This window comes from Gigantopelta aegis, chromosome 9 (genome assembly GCF_016097555.1).
Source record: "Gigantopelta aegis isolate Gae_Host chromosome 9, Gae_host_genome, whole genome shotgun sequence".
Taxonomy (NCBI): Eukaryota; Metazoa; Mollusca; class Gastropoda; order Neomphalida; family Peltospiridae; genus Gigantopelta; species Gigantopelta aegis.
The window spans coordinates 29068028-29086020 of record NC_054707.1 but is presented as its reverse complement, the minus strand read 5'-3'; the positions used below and the strand labels follow the sequence as shown (position 1 = coordinate 29086020).

Here is a 17993-nt window from a genome sequence, read left to right as displayed (position 1 = left end):
CCTTTCGTAAATATCGATGTTATGAGTTTAATTTGTTTAATTTTTCATATTATAGGGGTTTTTTTTACATTTTACTCACAATGATTTATACATTTTGCCAGATACAACGTGTTTGAAGTAGCTCATAATAAATTTTAGGCGAACCAAACAAACAAAACACATACAAAAACCCACGATAGCGGCCTTAATGGTTTAGCGTTCAGATTATGTTACTGTGTTTACTTACAGTTAATATAGCACAGTGTTTCTTTTCAGGTGTTCGTCTATGACCAATCTTTTAACATCATGTTTATAAAAGAAGGAACTCAGGTAGGCAGTATACGAACATATTTTTACAACTTGTTAATTTGCTCAAGTCCTTCAAAAACTGAAAGTGATCTAGACTCTCAACTTCTCAAAGGTTTTGAAATTAAATAGTAATTATCATGAACCATACTAAGCCAAATTTACATAATATATACCCATATATATATATGTTTAAGGTAATATGCCGAAACATTAGTGAATCGAGAGTAGCTCGTTAATTTGAGACCTTTACGATGCTGTGGTGTCTTCCTAGGTTGCCCATAGGGCCCTTATAAAGGGCCTGACCGCTTCTGGTCGTGGCATCACCAAGTACCAAGTTATTACCAGCAGCAAGTATTGGGGGTTTGCGTGTGGGAGGCCGATATTCTTTTGTTCAGCTTCCCCCGGATGCATTGCAATTGTGTACTCGGAACCGGTATTCTTTTGTCCAATTCCTTATTAGAGTACGTGCTGGACCATTAAATGGGGGCGGGTGCATTATAATCATTAGTCAATGCACCCTGTGTACTAATGCAGTGAGCGTGTAGTCTGTGTGTGAATCCTAGTTTTGTGTTAAGGTTGTACCTGTTGTCTTAAGTCCCTATTCTAGTGAGTTCAACGGTCATTCATGACCACCCACCCCCCTCCGTCCTTGTATAGCATTGAATACAATGACAGCGGGGGAGTTAAACTAGCCTAGCTATCTAATTTGAAAGGTTAAACCCGTATAGTGTAGGTATTGGTTTAAAAAGCCTAGTGCTTGGCATACTTAACTTTATTACCAATGCAATGAAATGAAACTAATGGTGGCAAGTAGCAATTGTGTACATATATGCACCAATCTAAGTACTTAGTTTGAAGAATTTTGATTCCCACCCCCTAAATATAGGATTTTAGTAGGCTTACTTGGTCCATTGACGTCAGCCTTTTATACTTTTTCTTAAGTACCATGTGACGTCATAACAGCCAATCAGAAATTACGTCACGCTAGGAAGAGATCTACCTTTACAAAATAATATCATTTCATTTAATAATTACGTTATGCACACAATTGCTCAATAAATAAAGTAATTGCTTTTTGGTCCAGCTTCCGTTTGCAATTTACAGTTTGTAAATGCACACACTAAATCCGGAGAAACTTCAACTTTTATAAATACGCCAGTTCAGTCCATAGCAAAAGCATTACAAACTTGAAATAATTAATACTGGAAATTTTTAAAGTGCATAGACATAAAACTAACATTTCTTAATTGCTTTTTTAGTCTAAAATTAGCGTAAAACAATTTCACAGAAAAAGCCTTTAGAATATTTATAAAAACGACATTATTGACCAGGCACAGAAACACGCTATTGTGCATTACAAATACATTGGGAATTCAGGCTAATACTACAAACAAATTCTAATGTGCATAAACACGGTACTATCACTACACAATTGCTTTTTGGGTCTAATTTCAATATAAAATAGTTTTTATGAAAAAGCCTTTGGGAATATTATAAAAACTGCATTTTTATACTGTTGTTTACAAACATTGTGTACCGATATATCAGACCTTAGCAACCAGTATGTGTAACAGGTTCTCAGCGTACAAGGATGTAGTTCCTAAAAGCACTAATATTATAGTAATCAGTTTTACAGTTATTACCTCTCTTAATTAATAAAATGATTTGCCATAATGTACAAACAATATTAGGATATGTTTAACTAAGAAAATAGCTAATCGATCGTACAAGTTTTGGACCTTAAACTAATTCTAACAAATATTTCTTTAAAATTGTTATGGGGAAAATAAGGAACTCATGCCATAAATAATATTAATGTCAACGTTGTGTCATAGTTTTTTTATGCACAGGAATTTGGGAATTAAATAAAGTCGAAGACCGCAAGACCAAAGCACGGACGTCAAACATTAAATTAACACATTTAGCGATCGTAATATACTAATATCCCATAAATAAATTACGGCAACTATTTACAAACATAATTACATACACTATAAAAATATTATTATGAAATACAACTAAATGTAGCTCGCATTGTGCATCCAAACGATCACTAATAACAATAGTTACGCAATTTGCCTATACTATAGTGCGCGACACGACAAACAGCACTACTAAGAATTTCATTAAACAATAACTATAATAAATGGCATAGTTCCAGACATTACAGAATACAAGCAAATATGCAAATAATTACTACTAAATGTAAAAATAATTTTTTTGTTTTGTCCAATATTAAAATTACTTGAGAAAGGTCCCCGTCACAGCACACAGTTACGAAAGTTGTTGGGACAGCCATGACAATATATATATATATATATATATATATATATATATATATATATATATATATATATATATATATATCATAATTATTCATATTCTATACGTACATTACTTAAATTGTGTATTATCAAAACATTATTATCATTATTCATCATGATATACTTATTTTAATTAGTTATGATTTTATTATGGCTGTTGTTTTTGGGTGGGTTTTTTTTTTTTTACAGTTTGGCAGTTACTTTGGAGCATCCGTGTGTGCCGTCGACCTTACTGGAGATCTTCTAGATGAGATTGTCGTGGGGGCGCCACTGTTCACCGACAAATATGATGAGGGCCGAGTGTTTGTGTTTGTCAATGGAGAATTTGTACGTATTTAAATGTTATAAAAAATAATTTATTTCACTTTGATTATTTTTAATTATTGAAATATAAGTTGCAGCAAGAAACAAATTAAAAAACAAATAAAGAAACAAACAACAAAACAAAACAAAGCAACAACATCAAGAAAAAGCATGGACATAATGAAAATCGAACACTAAGGCCAGTTTTTTTAGAAGAAAATGTACTGTAAACTTAAAATTATGTTATACATGTAGTATAAAACGGGTATAAATCACATACTGGGCTTATTTCGTGGTAAAGTGCTCGCTTGATGCGCGATCGGTTTAGGATCGATCCCCATTGGGGGGGCCCATTGGGCTGTTTCTCGTTCCTGCCAGTGCACCACGGCGGGTATATCAAAGGCTGTGGTATGTGCTATCCTGTCTGTGGTATGGTGCATATAAAAGATCCTTTGCTACTAATAGAAAAATATACCTGGTTTCCCCTATAAAACTATATGTCAAAATTACCCTGTTTGACATCCAATAGCTGCTCGCTCCAGCCAGTGCATCACGACTGGAACATCAAAGGCCCTGGTATGTGCTGTCCTGTCTATGGAATGGTGCATATAAAAGATCCCTTGCTGCCAATTGAAAAGAGTAGCCCATGAAGTGGCGACAGCGGGTTTCCTCCTTCAATATCTGTGTGGTCTTTAACCATATGTCTGACTCCATATAAACGTAAATAAAATGTGTCGACTGCGTCGTTAAATAAAACATTTTTTTTCCAATAGCTGATGATTTATAAATCAATGTGTTCTAGTGGTGTCGTTAAACAAAACAAACTTTGTTGAAGCTGATACCCCTTTAGAACCCTCACTAACGCCTCACCTCCGCAATTTCCTCCCTAAAATAAATACTTCCGTGAACAGTTTTAGTGAAGCTATTACCGACTGAAGATACATCAACATTGTAGCATAGCACACCCAATTACCGCGTGGCTTATCGGAAAATGGGATTCTGAATAAAGATTGTTGTCTAACCGAACTATATTTTTGTTGCTTTGTTATTCATGGTTTCATGTATATAGTGAAATAAAAACTTGAACGATAATGTTTAGTTTTCAGTAAAAAATGCTTACTAGTGTCGATGCAGTGACGTACAACACACAAAGGGAAGGAACTCGCAGTTACCGCGGGAATGACTATTGTTTTGTATGGAGGCCCATTTTGGACAAAAAATAAAATAAAATTACCTTACCATTGAGCGTGAACATTGAACTAGGCCTCTGAGCAAATATCCATAGAATTCTCCTTTTGGGCATCTTTTCATCATGGTTAAACAGTTAAAGCCAATAAAGTACAAGAATCCTGGTGACAAATAATTAGAACACAAATAGGGAAGAAAAAAAGAAGAAAAACCCCCTTATACAGGCCCCTATACTGATGTTTGTATTTCGTATATACATAACAAATAAAATATAAAAAATCAACAAGTACTTTGACGACCTCACTCATTTTATTTACTGACAATGTGAACCGAACAGTTTGTCACGTTAGGATTTTGTGTTAAAATTATGTAGCCTTGATGTGCCTCCATACAAGCCGTCACAAGTAATTACGAACATTTCCGGTACGTCACCTGTCAAGATCAGATAGCAGACGATAGGTTTGGGACAAGTGGAAACTCGGATAGTGAATTTTAAGGAAATTACCAAGACATTCTGCTACAGGGGGGTCATTTATGTTTTCAAGGTTTGTCAAAATGGCGGGTTATTTATATTTGTTTTTACACTTACAGGAAAATGGAACATTTCGCATTGATTTCTTTGCTTACGTTAAAAACATACTCCCATGTACGTATTTGCATATGTCAACAAACGCTAGGTGGCGCTTCCAAATATTTATTACGAAAATAGCCGATGTGACGGAAACTGCGAGCCCATGGTAACCGCGAGTGGGACTATAAATGTCATACCAAAAATTAACACAATCTGATTTTGATGTTTTCTTTTGTTCATCATTTTATTTATGGTTGCTAAATCACATGATTATAGTATATTTTTAAATTATAACCTCATAATTACACAACTGCAAAATTTTAGACCATTTACACATTTTTATTGTATCTTTCAATTTTCACCATGAACAGTTTTCACTGGAACAACACTTCCCTGCGCTTTCTGGTTCCAATTCCCCAGGGGCTAGGTTCGGAACAACTGTAGCCAATATTGGTGACATTAACAGAGATGGATTTGAAGGTATATTTTGATATGAGAATCCCTTGAGATTCAGTATATTTGCTAGACTTTCTCAGGGTAGTTGGGTACGAGATATAGTAACGTAAGAAATAAGTATCTTAAAACATAAGTGTTAATTTCGTGCCCAGTTTAGCTGTACTGTGACATTCAAATCCTTTTTGGGTTTAAAGATTTCCAATATGTGGATCATATTACTGATAACTCTGAGTGAACATTATTTATCATGAGTCTTTACATGTAAATATAATATAATATTTATAGGCAGAGTAAAGTATTTTCGAATATTATAATAACTTTTTGCCATTAATTTACGTCTTGTTTACATTTTCAACTGCGGCAAATATAACGTGTAGGCCTGTGTGGATGTCCTGGTATTTGTAGTAGATCCAAATTAATTTTATGCAAAACAAAATACATATTTCTTTTTGCCTCCCTTTCCAACCACCCAGACCTGGCAGTAGGTGCGCCATTTGAAGAAGACATGGTTGGTGTTGTTTATATTTACAATGGATCGCCAGACGGCATGCATCAGCAGTTTTCACAGAGGATTGTAGGAACAGATGTCTCTCGTCACATACGGGCATTTGGCTGGACTTTCTCGCAGCAACATGATCTAGACAACAATTTCTATCCAGGTAAGAGTTTTGAAAGTTTATTAGATCAAAACGACAAGACCAATAGCATATACAAAACTGTGACATGATTGCCATGCAAATATCCTTTCCGTTCTTCTGATAGGAACCAACTTCCATACATCACCATATACCGAACATGCATGCACATACCCACAATTATGTCCAACGAATATGATCTAAGGATTAAAACAGACGTAAAAAAAAAAGAGTATACAGAAAATAAAAAAGAAGAAAGGCAAAAAATGTGTTCATTGACGATCAGGTAAACTTTGAAGAAAAAGATAGTTAGAGCTCTAAGTTGATGTTGTAACACTTGGTACCATGCAGAGACGAAGCAGGCGTGTACGAAGTATGGTAAGGGATTTTCTTTACAGTAAAGGGCACCATTTATTTCCACATGGGTCCAAAAATAAAGTCTAATTGTGGTTCTCAAAATATATATTTCTCTAAAGTAGAATGTTTAAAGTTTGTAAGTACAAAAGTTTGTTCAGCTAATATCACTGAGAAAAAATTTATCACTCTTTTTCATCTGCCAACGAAAAATACAGTTTTAAAATATTAATGGTTTCCATTTTGAATCGTCAGCTGCAAATCTACTGTTTATGGGCAGATATGTGACATCTGTTACTGTCCGTAACCAATCAACTGAACATATGTATTTTCAAAATATTAACATTTCAGATGTGAGTATTAAGATTACTACTTGTAGACTGTTTCAGTGTAACTTAATTTGTCTACTATATATCACTTGTTTGTAAAAATAAATGTTTTAAAATGTTTGAGATGGTTATTAATGGTTTCCATTTCATCAGCTGCAAATCTACTGTTCATGGCCAGTTGTGACTTTGGTAGTGTTCATAACCACAAATATTTAAAATATTAACATTTCAGATGTGAGAATCAAGCTTGCTGCTTGTATTATGTTTCAGTGTACATAATTTAATTTGTTTACTATATATGACTTGTTTGTAAAAGTAAATGTTGGGAAAGATTTGACTAAAATGTTTTTTTCCCATTCAAATTTCACCTTAAACTCGAAAGAAATATGTGATAAAATGGTAATTTTCAAAAATATATTATATCCATATGAAATCTATATGTTACTGGTATTACTGCTGACTTTAATCACTTAGTTGTCGGAGAGTTACATTTTACACAAAGTTTCTATATTAATTGTTCGGTTACGGACACTACAGAGAATCCCGACTGAATGTAAAGCACCCCTTGTAGTAAGTTATTAGTAGAATTCTACCTTCATTGTTATGTCTCATTGTGAACTTAATTGTTTCTGCAAGTTAAACATTGGCTAAACACTCAACACAGTTCAGAAATATTTTCAGCATGACGAATGTCCTGCTAGTCATAATTTTGTTATTTTCAGGGGTGAAATTGCTGGATGAAAATAACAAATACAAAATGACAAATACAAATTCAGCTATATTATTTATGTTTGTTTTGTTTTTAACATGTTCTAACCTTACAAAATAAAATACAAGAAACTTTAAGTACAAAATTTTGTATTTTTTTTATACATCCTTTAGCTACTTCACATTTATATTACTTTCAGAGTTTCTCCATACACGTGACTTGTAAACCACAAATGGATGTAGAATTCTTTTGATCAAGTCAAAAATTATTAGATAGTTACGGACACTACAGATTTTTTCTGACAAACTTATAAGTTGCCATAATTTTGTTAACCTTTTCTAACATTAAAACTTATTGCACTTTTCATTCTTAAATAATAAATACTAATTACAAATTCACTGCAACATGATTTAATTTCACTTTATTGTTAAACACTTAATGTCCATATGGCGTGAATTATAGACATGTTCTAAAAATAAAAGCATAACGAATTATACTAGTAAATTTACATAATTCAAATAACTTTTGAACCTGATGACTGATTTTTAGTTTAAACAATATTTTATTCCATTTGCTGATGGGATTGGTCGACAGGCTACAAGCCTATATTAGAACCTTTCCCTACATTTTTTTACAAACTGACAAGATGACAGACAAAGTACAATTAATAACTAACAATAATAATAATAAAACATAATAGTAGATGAATAACATAAAAGTGAGCTACAGAAAGGAAAGGTACGAACATAGACATAATACAGGTAGAGAAATGTAACAGTGCTAATAAGTTACAAAACGTTTAGTGCTTACAATAAAGTCATGAACGGATTTAAAAATGCCTATATTTTCCTGATTAGTTAAGTGTTGATCGCCAAATAATAAAATGTTATAGTTAACATGTAGATATTTCTGTGGACCAATTTTTATAACATAACTCCCATTTTAAAGAGACTTGAATTGTCTACAAACCAATCATTTTAACATATGTTCATTACATTTTTACAACAAAGGGATGATTTGAGTGAAAATTAAAATGGAAATGTATAACGATAAAAAGTACCCTAATTTGACCCACTAATTGATTCTGTGCAATTTGTATTGAAATGAGAGACTTGTAATACTCCACACAGTTAGTTGTGACCCATATGCATCAAAACAAACCAAACAGTGATGTGTTGGGCCACAATATTTCATTGTAGGATAGCATAACATACCGAATCATGATTTGGTCCCTTTATTGTAAAAAAAAGCCGTAGATTGAGGTGTCATTCAACAAATACATGTTCTCCTATATTATAAAGCACTAGCCATGACTAGCACCTAACAATCGTTAGTGTCGTTCCCTTTCCTAACAATAGACTAGCACTGTACATCTTGTTTCTGTTTCAGATGTTGCTGTAGGAGCGTATGCCTCTGATAATGCTGTATTACTGTTGTCTAGGCCTGTTATTGACCTCCACATACAGATGTCCTTACAGCCTCCAGTAATCGATCCCGGAAACCACGCCAACTGTCTCTACAAAGGAGCGCCTGCACAGTGTATTACTCCTGTCGTCTGCTTCAAATACACTGGTGTACAGCTGAACGATAACATGTGTAGGTCCACCTCTTTATTTTACCCCTTGGTAACACACAGCTGCAAATCAAACTCAAAAACTGTCATTGGCATAGCTAAGCCTTAAAGTTTCGTTAGGGTCGCAAGTAATTGTGCGTACATGTGTATGCGGGAGTGTTATGGCGCGATCGAATGCAAGGCAGTGCAGACAGATTACCTAGGCCCATCACCCCCCACTTTTTAAAACAAGTAGATCTTATCTGTGTGGCTAATGAATGTGTGCGTCTGTGTGTGTGTGCAAGCGTATGTGCTCGCGCGTATGTGCTCGCGCGTATGTGCTCGCGCCAATGAAGTCTATTTTAGATAGGTTATTATGAAAACATTAACGTGGTTAAATCACTATCGTGTACAAAATTAAATCTTAAAATATTTGGGATTTTTGTAAAATACTTCAGCTATAACAATTTCTGTTGACCAGATGCTGAATTTACGATGACGTTTGACACGCTGGAACGCAACCGAAACGAACGTCGGCGACTGTTTGTATTTAATCAAAATACTGGAAATGAAGAGGAACAACTTTCAGAAATTCTGCACCTGCGCCGCGGCTCTGCAATTTGTCGGTCGGACTTCACCGTGTTTACTCGTGTGCGTGTATAATATTACTTATATGATATTATGCTATTAATTCGTTTTTACAATGTAACATGCTTTGCTTTTTAAGATTTTGTAGTTATTGTATTGAATATTTAAATCTTAACCACAGACTATAATAAATTACAACATAAGACAAATGCAATTTAGGAACATTGTCAGTTACTCCAGACCTGTTGGAAAGAATTTTAGACAGGTTATGGCAGGCGCAAATTAATTGATTCATTGATTAATATGAAAATTCTACACCTACCGGGTCCTAATCAAATAGTGTTTTCATTTCTTACACTAGGTAGTACATTTCATAAATATAAAGATAACATTGTTAGAAACAAATATGTGTTTGCCCCTGAAAATGTACATAGAAAGTAGGTTTTTAAAGCCTTAATGGACATAGAAAATGGAGTATAGTTTTGATGTCCACTTTGATCTAAATGGATTTGCAATTTTAACACATTTTGTGGAATATGCCACTTTCAGAAAAGTCGTGACTTAATCACCCCTCTTCAGATTGAGGTTAGCGTGACAGTTCCTCAACAGACAGGGTGTGACCTGTGTCCAGTACTTAATATGTACAATCCTACAACTATCGCTGCCCAGGTGGGTATTCTGTGAATTATCTTCTATCTGTAGGTCAAAAACAGAGAGAGAGCGAGAGAGCGAGAGAGAGAGAGAGAGAGAGAGAGTGAGAGAGTGAGTGAGAGAGTGAGACAGTGTGAGAGTGTGAGAGTGAGTGAGTGAGTTCTAATAGACCAAATCAATTCCTATTGCCGATAATGTTAACGTTTACTAATAAAACTTATATAAGCAGCGTTTCAACACACCCAGTAAGTACAGCAATAGAAAGTGTGGCACCTCACATCTAATCTACCTGCAAGAAAATGGGGGGTCACGTATCATTTAAGAGATTTAATTAATGTTTTTAATAGCAACCGTCATTTTTGCTGAAAATTGCACTTCCATTTTGGGGGGTACCCCACATTAGTTTCAACCTCTGGTATATACTGCATAACAACTGTATGACAAATAAAAGTGTATTTATTTATTGTCAATGGATAATAGTATTTGCACAAATAATCAATGTCACATATTACTACCAGTCACACCCACAGCTGCTTTTACTCTGTAAATATTTGACGGTGCATGTCGAACTTTGACACAGAACTCTCTTCTTTGGTACTATGCAACCTATACCAAAAAAAATTATTTTTCAAAAAGTGTCTAATTGGGTGTTTTCATGACTATCAGGATCTTCTGTGTTCTGATATGATGTGACAACATAATTGAAAGTGTTGTTCCTACAGTGCAACCTGATTTAATGTACACCTCAGGAAGCATCAGTGTTATGCAAAATTGTATACAAATGCAATGTATCATATTTAAAACAAGTAATAAATAAAAATACTACTCTTGAAGATACATACTATGGGTTGGTTGTGTATGCTTAGTTGTATATGTAGTGTGTGCATGCATAGTCAGAGTCTCTCATTTCCAATACATAATTACCTTAAAACTCATTTGTTGCAGTGACCCTGTGTTTTGAAAGACTTTAATGGGCATATGATAAGAACTCCACTAGTAAAAAAGCATATTACATGTGGCATCTGAAATGCACACCACTGCATCCACAAATAGTAGTAAATTAATGTGGTACACATAATGGTGGGGAAAACACCCAAGGTATGGAATATGCTTGGATGTCAAGTCACTGAATGCAATATTTTCAAACCCGTCAGCCTAGTTGGTTTTTATATATGCATTATTAAATCCACTGACAGCTACCAATATTATCTGTTGATATTTTATTAATAATCTCCAGTGATTGGTGTTTACAGACATGTATCATATCTAGAGTTATTATTAGGGTTTTACATTTTTATTTTTTATTTGTCATAAGAAAAGCACATTCAAAGCATCAAAAGTGTGCGAAAGTCATTTTTCTTTAATTATGTTCTGTTTTTACTGAATATAATGTTTATATTGTATGCATTACTACAATCTGTAATGTAACAAATCATTTACATAGTAATATTGGAAAATATAGCTTTACAGGTGTGGTAATAATGGAAGATAATACTAACACATTAACAAATGTGTCAAAATTGCTTTTGTACTTGGTATATACTTCAAATACCCTTTACTATAGAAAACTCACTGACTATATGGACAAGATTTAATGAAATGACCTGAAGTTATCATTGCCAAGCTTATATTTGTGTACAAATAAAGAAGAGAATGCAAAATGGCTACACAGAACCCACTTCTGTAGATCTTAATGTTTTTGCCAAACTCACAAAGACAATTGTTAAAAATTCCATATTTGCCTAAAACATAATTCACCAACCTAAGAAGTATGTTAAAATTACAGCAGAAATCAGGTTATTTAAATATAGTCATTCCAGAGTCAATTGCATTTAAATACACATTGTTAATGGAGATCTAAGAGATTAACCTAATATCAGCTAACATTATTTTTTAAATAAAAATGAATTATTACTAATAGCTTATTTCATCTTGCCTAGACTTATTATCCTAAATAAGATTAGTGTTATATGATATGTCCATCACCTTGGGTAAATAAGCTTTAAAATATTTTAAGTAAAAAATATGGGCCAAAATCTCCAATTCGTCAGCACAGACTTTTTTTTCAAACTCTATTCTCAGCAGTGCACAGTAAATTAATGCCAAGGTCAAGGTCATTATGAACTCCCATGCCTGAATGTAACCTAATTAAGCAATTATGACTGTCAAATAACAGTAAATGGCACACTATATAAAATAATGATAATATAGTGAATATATGCTATAGACCAAATCAATTCCTATTGCCGATAATGTTAACGTTTACTAATAAAACTGATATAAGCAGCGTTTCAACACACCCAGTAAGTACAGCAATAGAAAGTGTGGCACCTCACATCTAATTACCTGCAAGAAAATGGGGGGTCACGTATCATTTAAGAGATTTAATTAATGTTTTTAATAGCAACCGTCATTTTTGCTGAAAATTGCACTTCCATTTTGGGGGGTACCCCGCAGTAGTTTCAACCTCTGGTATATACTGCATAACAACTGTATGACAAATAAAAGTGTATTTATTTATTGTCAATGGATAATAGTATTTGCACAAATAATCAATGTCACATATTACTACTAATTACACCCACAGCTGCTTTTACTCCGTAAATATTTGACGGTGCATGTCGAACTTTGACACGGAACTCTCTTCTTTGGTACTATGCAACCAGAGAGAGAGAGGGAGAGAGAGAGAGACAGACATGGGGGGGGGGGGGGGATCACCCACTTGAGCATATATATATTTTTTGTGTTTATTATTTACTTATTTTGATGACCTATTTCCTACCCCATCTCCCACGTTACATACTAATGCGTCTTTATATTTAAGTAAACTGTATATTTTAGGCTAAATTTGCCAAAGACTGTGGCATGGATGACATATGTCAATCTGCACTGTTTATGACCGTCAAACCAGAGTTTTCGGGAAGGGACAGCTACCTTGTGCTGGACGACTCAGCATCATTTGACCTGAAGGTTGACCTGGGCAACACTGGGGAGACCGCGTACCAGTCCATGGTGAGACTCATCTTCCCAGACTCTGTCAGCTTCAGTCGTCTGCGAGTCCTGTCTGGGACAGCAGAGGTCGCGTGTCTGCCACAGAGGGCGGGCCAAGACAATGAGACTAGCGTCATAGAGTGTGACGTCGAGGAGCCCGTGCAGCAAGGGCAGGTGCTCATCTTGTTCGTGCGGTTCTACGTCATAAACTGGTCGTATGATTTGGAGTCGTTCAATGTCACTGTGGAGGTGACGACGGCGAGCGAGGAGAGCGATCTCAGCGACAATGCCAATCTCGTCACCATCCCGGTGAGACTGAAGAGCAAACTGCAGCTCACAGAGTATGTACAGAAATATTGTCTCTCACAATATATTACTTAATAATAATAATAATAATCATAGCAGGGTCAAACGGTGTTAAAATGTGGATCAGTGAAAGAGAGTCAGGACACAAAATTCAGGGTCTTCACCATCAAAAGTAACCTGGACACTTTTACACTTAAAAAAGACACGTTTTTTCATACATTTGCTGAGGTAGCCAAAAGCAAGTCTTGCTTCCTGCAAGGTGTGGCCCTGTACAGGTGTAGGAATATTTGATAGTATCAGTTAAACTCATTCAGCCAATGATTATTATTATTATTATTATTTTAAACAAAGTGACTGTTTGACAAGGTCAATTTGTAATATATTAAATTATTTTGGAAGACATTAAAAAATTTGAGCTGATGACTGCTTGATACATAAACTACTTGAATAAATATATTCTATCTTAGGGCAGGACTTTGTTGCCAAACTTCCCTAAAAATACGAAGACTACCCATTTTGTTGAGAAATGTCCTTTGATCTAGTTGGAAAAGATTGTCCCATTCGTTCCACTAGGTATGCCGGACGAATTTCAAGCCACTAGGAGTGAAAAAATTACAGTTTTTACCTTTGAAAACATATGTATGTAATATCTATCAACGTATGCACCTATCATCATACTTGTGCTAATCGTTGTGCATATAGACGACGTGCTAGTGTAGTTATTAGGATCTCCATGTTGCACGTTCTTGTTATTCAGAGTGTCCTTGCCGAGTCAGTTAGATCTTCCCTCAGAAGGCCCGACTGATGACGACAACGGGGACGCGTGGACGCACATCAAACACATCTATGACATCAAGAACTTTGGACCCAGTCTGTTCCCTCACGGATCTATTATTATTCTGCTGCCATATTCCAAGTGGATTCATGTATCCAGTATCCAGGTATACGCGAAAGGATCAAGTTTAATGAGTTGGTGGGTTTTTTTGTTTTGTTAATTAATTAATTCCAAGTGGATTGATGTATCCAGTATCCAGGTATACGCTAAAGGATCAAGTTTAATGAGTTGGTGGGTTTTGTTTGTTTTGTTAATTATTTATTTATTTATATTTGTTCTTATTGCATGATTTATAACCAAAGATGGAATGCAGAGATAAGCAACTCGCCTTAAAAGGTATTTTTAGAAAATGCAAGATGTCTTTTGAGGTGGTACTGTGGTCTGAGCTGATTTGAATCCCGGTACCACTTCCAAGCCAGTGTGAGTACACTGACCATTGTGTAGGTGCACGATTACAAGACCTACCTTTCTCTTACTAACGGTCAACCTCAGCCTTTGACATACGTGTCAAAGACCACATGCTTCACATGGGTTTATATCAAGTTGATGAAAGTCTCATTAAAATATATTTTGAATATAGTTCTTCTTTTCGGTCTTATTGTGTTCGAAGAGACTACTTTATGTTTTAAATATTCATTAAAATACATAGCTATAGTGCTGAACAAATTGTACCTCCATATATTATGTCAAAGGCACATAATCTACTGCTTGATGTTAAGAGTCGTAAAAAATGTGGGCCGAATTTACAAAGCCTGTTTTTGGCTTGCCTGCATTTAGAATGCTTAAGTAGCAGCGTTTAAGGAAAACAGGCTTCGTAAATTCAGCTCTGTGTTTTAGATGAAGGTGGAGAACACTGACACAGAAGTTAAAGATGCGTGCACTTTACGCCAGCTGCCTTTTTCACCTCCAGATACGATCATCCACAGGTCTGCAGAACCCACAGCTGCACCAGTAAAACTAGTCAAAATGGTAAAACAATTTATGACATCAATACATTCGTTTATTATCTAATGTTTCGATAAATAGGTACATGTTGATATGCAAGAGCTTAAATGTTTTATGTTTTCTCAAGTGCTAGAAAACTGTTGAACGACCCAAGTTTAATTCGAAATATAATATTGTTGGCTGAAGGAACACGCTGGATATATAAATATAATTATAAACTGATTACCTGTCCCTCGTGAAATACTTCTTATAAGATATAAGATCTTCCCTCAGAAGACTTGATTGATGACAACAACAACGGGGACGCACAACAAACACATCTATGACAATGGTGAAAAAGTGAAGTCCAGGTAACCTACAAGATTTGTATTCGAAAATGTTTTGAGGTGTGTAAAGAAGTCACTCCAATAACTAAAGTTATCTTATTAGATACAACACGGATTCTGAGAGTACTGTTAAAGCAATACATGTCCCCTACCTGGCCCAACACATTTTCGTATCTCCTAAAGTGAAGGGTCATAACTCTGTGGAAAACTGGTAAATCGTCATAAACGTTGACCCGCAACAGTGCATTCACTGCTAGTCCTAGTACTGTCCTTTGATAGGAAAGTAGATATAACAGATCCCTGGTTACATCTCCGTAGGAGTAACATATACCGCAGATTCCTCTCACTGTAGACCAAATGTGGTACTAACATACATATTCCAAATAAGAAATAACTAAAGTTTAAAGTGTGGTGAAAGATGTCGTTATTTAAAGAAACATTCCTTTCCTTCCAATATTGTATTTCAGGTGTGTTCGCCTGGGATGTGTACAAATGTTACATGCGAGCTTCCTCATATACATAGCGACAACGGTATTTACATCAGCATCAACATCTCCATCAGACGGGACATTATAAAACAATTACAGGTACTGGGGATACTGAATGTGTGTAGCGATACTGGGTTACGAAATATGAACGTTATGTTATTAAGGATTGTTTGTTATTTCTTTTACGTTCATCGGGGTATGAAACAAAAAAATAATTAGCAAACTGTATGAATCGGCGAAGCCATTCTCACATAAGTTTGCGGATGATTTATTTCTGTTCATACCAAGATGAACGTAAAAGAAATAACAGACAATACTTATCATTAAATTTGAAACATACTTACTAATAATAGCACTAAAAGTTCATCTTTTATTTTGAATTACTTTTTGATTCTTAAACAATAACATTCAGTAAGACAAACTACCAATTTAAAGTGACGTCATTAGGTATGACCTTCCCTGACAACGTTAGTTTTACGTTCATCAAGAAATAATAAAAAATTTCTTTGCGTCTATACATTTTACAGCAATCTGATTGGTCCAGAGGTGCTTACTTTTTTTCGTTTATATCTCGATGAACCGAAACAAATTAAGACATGCCTACCCCCCCCGACTCGCACTACTTTTGTGCAACAAGCCAGATCATTCAGGAAACCATATTAAGATATTTTGAAGAAAACACACATGAAAGATACAAAAGCAATAAAAAAAAATGTATACGATAAATTAATGGAAAATGCTATAGCAGAGTAGATGTGTATACGTACTGATTTAAAAAGAAACCCCACTCACAAAAAATCTTCGCTAATCATGAAATCAGACTAGGTCAGTGGCGAAAGAAATGTAGAAAACTTCACGCCTGTAACATACTTGTATGCGTTTTTCTACAGCTTTTGGCGAAAATTAAACGGTTCCACTGACAGCATAAATGTTAGACACGTTCCCTTCATTCACATTAAAAAAACACGAATTGGACAATTCCTTCCAATATAACTAAATGATCCGTAAAAATGCACACACCAGCAGCTAGGGTAAAAGGCGTCGCTTATCAAAATGACGAAATTTAAAAACTGACGTCATTTAAAAAAAAATCACCTGATTCAAATAATAGTGAATTAACGTTTGCATTCTTACGTGACATAAGTATCAATGAAGTTTACACAAACAATACTACAGACGTATTTAAAGCTAAAGAAAATAAATTCAGTTATGTATTATTAAAGTATACATATAGATTTAATTATAAGATTTGACCGCAATTATTTTTTGGTTCATGTAAGTATGAACCGAAAAAACTATGTGCACACTTCTGTATGACCCTCTACGCTGAGTCATACAGTGTGCACATCATGTTTTCGGTTCATACTTGCATGAACCAAAAAATAATTGTGGTCAATTCTTAAATGAACAAACTCATGTTGTAACGGAAATTTAATTATGTATTCTTGACTGACACAAATCCAAACCCTAATATTCAATTTTTTTTTTTTTTTTTGAAGTAAACATTTGTTAGGGGAAAGCGAGATGAATTCTTGTCCTGAGATGAACTCTTGTCCAGCAGACTGATAGTCAAACATGTAACAGCTGAACTGTTTTTACAGTGATTCATAAGTGCATTTCATCACAGCTATATTTATTCTAATGAGGTTTGCCCTGTACTAATTTATTTAGTAAACTAGTCTTGGAGTGGCAGTCATCTTTGTGGCAATGCATGAAGGGTATATTGTTCAGTAAAGGATCTCCTTGGAAGTGGCTATACATCTATATACGAGGCCCTCGATAGAGATTCAACGAATCAACCACTATTTGGTATTGTACGGCCTTTCTTCTTCAAATGGGATCCCCAGTAACTCTGACAAATGTTGCTGTGCATCACGTTTTCCCAGAGGTGAATAGTGTCTGAATCAGGGTTTATATGGAAGTCCAACTGCTTTTTTCTGGCCCTGGTAGGTGGGACAATATTGCAGAGAATAATACACAGTCATTGGGGAGTGTATTCTACTCTGAATTCCGTATGCATGTTGTAGTTGGGTCTACGGTGGCCTTTTCATCGCCTCATCAAAGCTTGTGGTAGCCTTCCTTTTTATGGTCTCGTTGTTGTAGCCACTGCCTCTTACAAGAGCACTTTACTATAGCCTTCATCTCCTCACATGT

At 35.0% G+C, this 17993-nt stretch overlaps 1 protein-coding gene across 2 annotated transcripts in view; it reads left to right on the top strand.

Annotated features, from left to right (window-relative positions):
• The window catches only part of LOC121380926 (integrin alpha-4-like), an 81731-nt gene that overhangs the window by 39142 nt on the left and 24596 nt on the right, over positions 1-17993 (top strand). For both annotated transcript variants that reach the window (XM_041509965.1, XM_041509964.1), the window contains exons 8-18: positions 256-309; positions 2802-2939; positions 5046-5154; positions 5604-5789; positions 8547-8753; positions 9191-9360; positions 9847-9966; positions 12790-13280; positions 14003-14186; positions 14918-15049; positions 15819-15938. In XM_041509965.1, the coding sequence (XP_041365899.1) occupies positions 256-309; positions 2802-2939; positions 5046-5154; positions 5604-5789; positions 8547-8753; positions 9191-9360; positions 9847-9966; positions 12790-13280; positions 14003-14186; positions 14918-15049; positions 15819-15938 (1911 nt within the window). The remainder of the gene's footprint in view (positions 1-255; positions 310-2801; positions 2940-5045; positions 5155-5603; positions 5790-8546; positions 8754-9190; positions 9361-9846; positions 9967-12789; positions 13281-14002; positions 14187-14917; positions 15050-15818; positions 15939-17993) is intronic.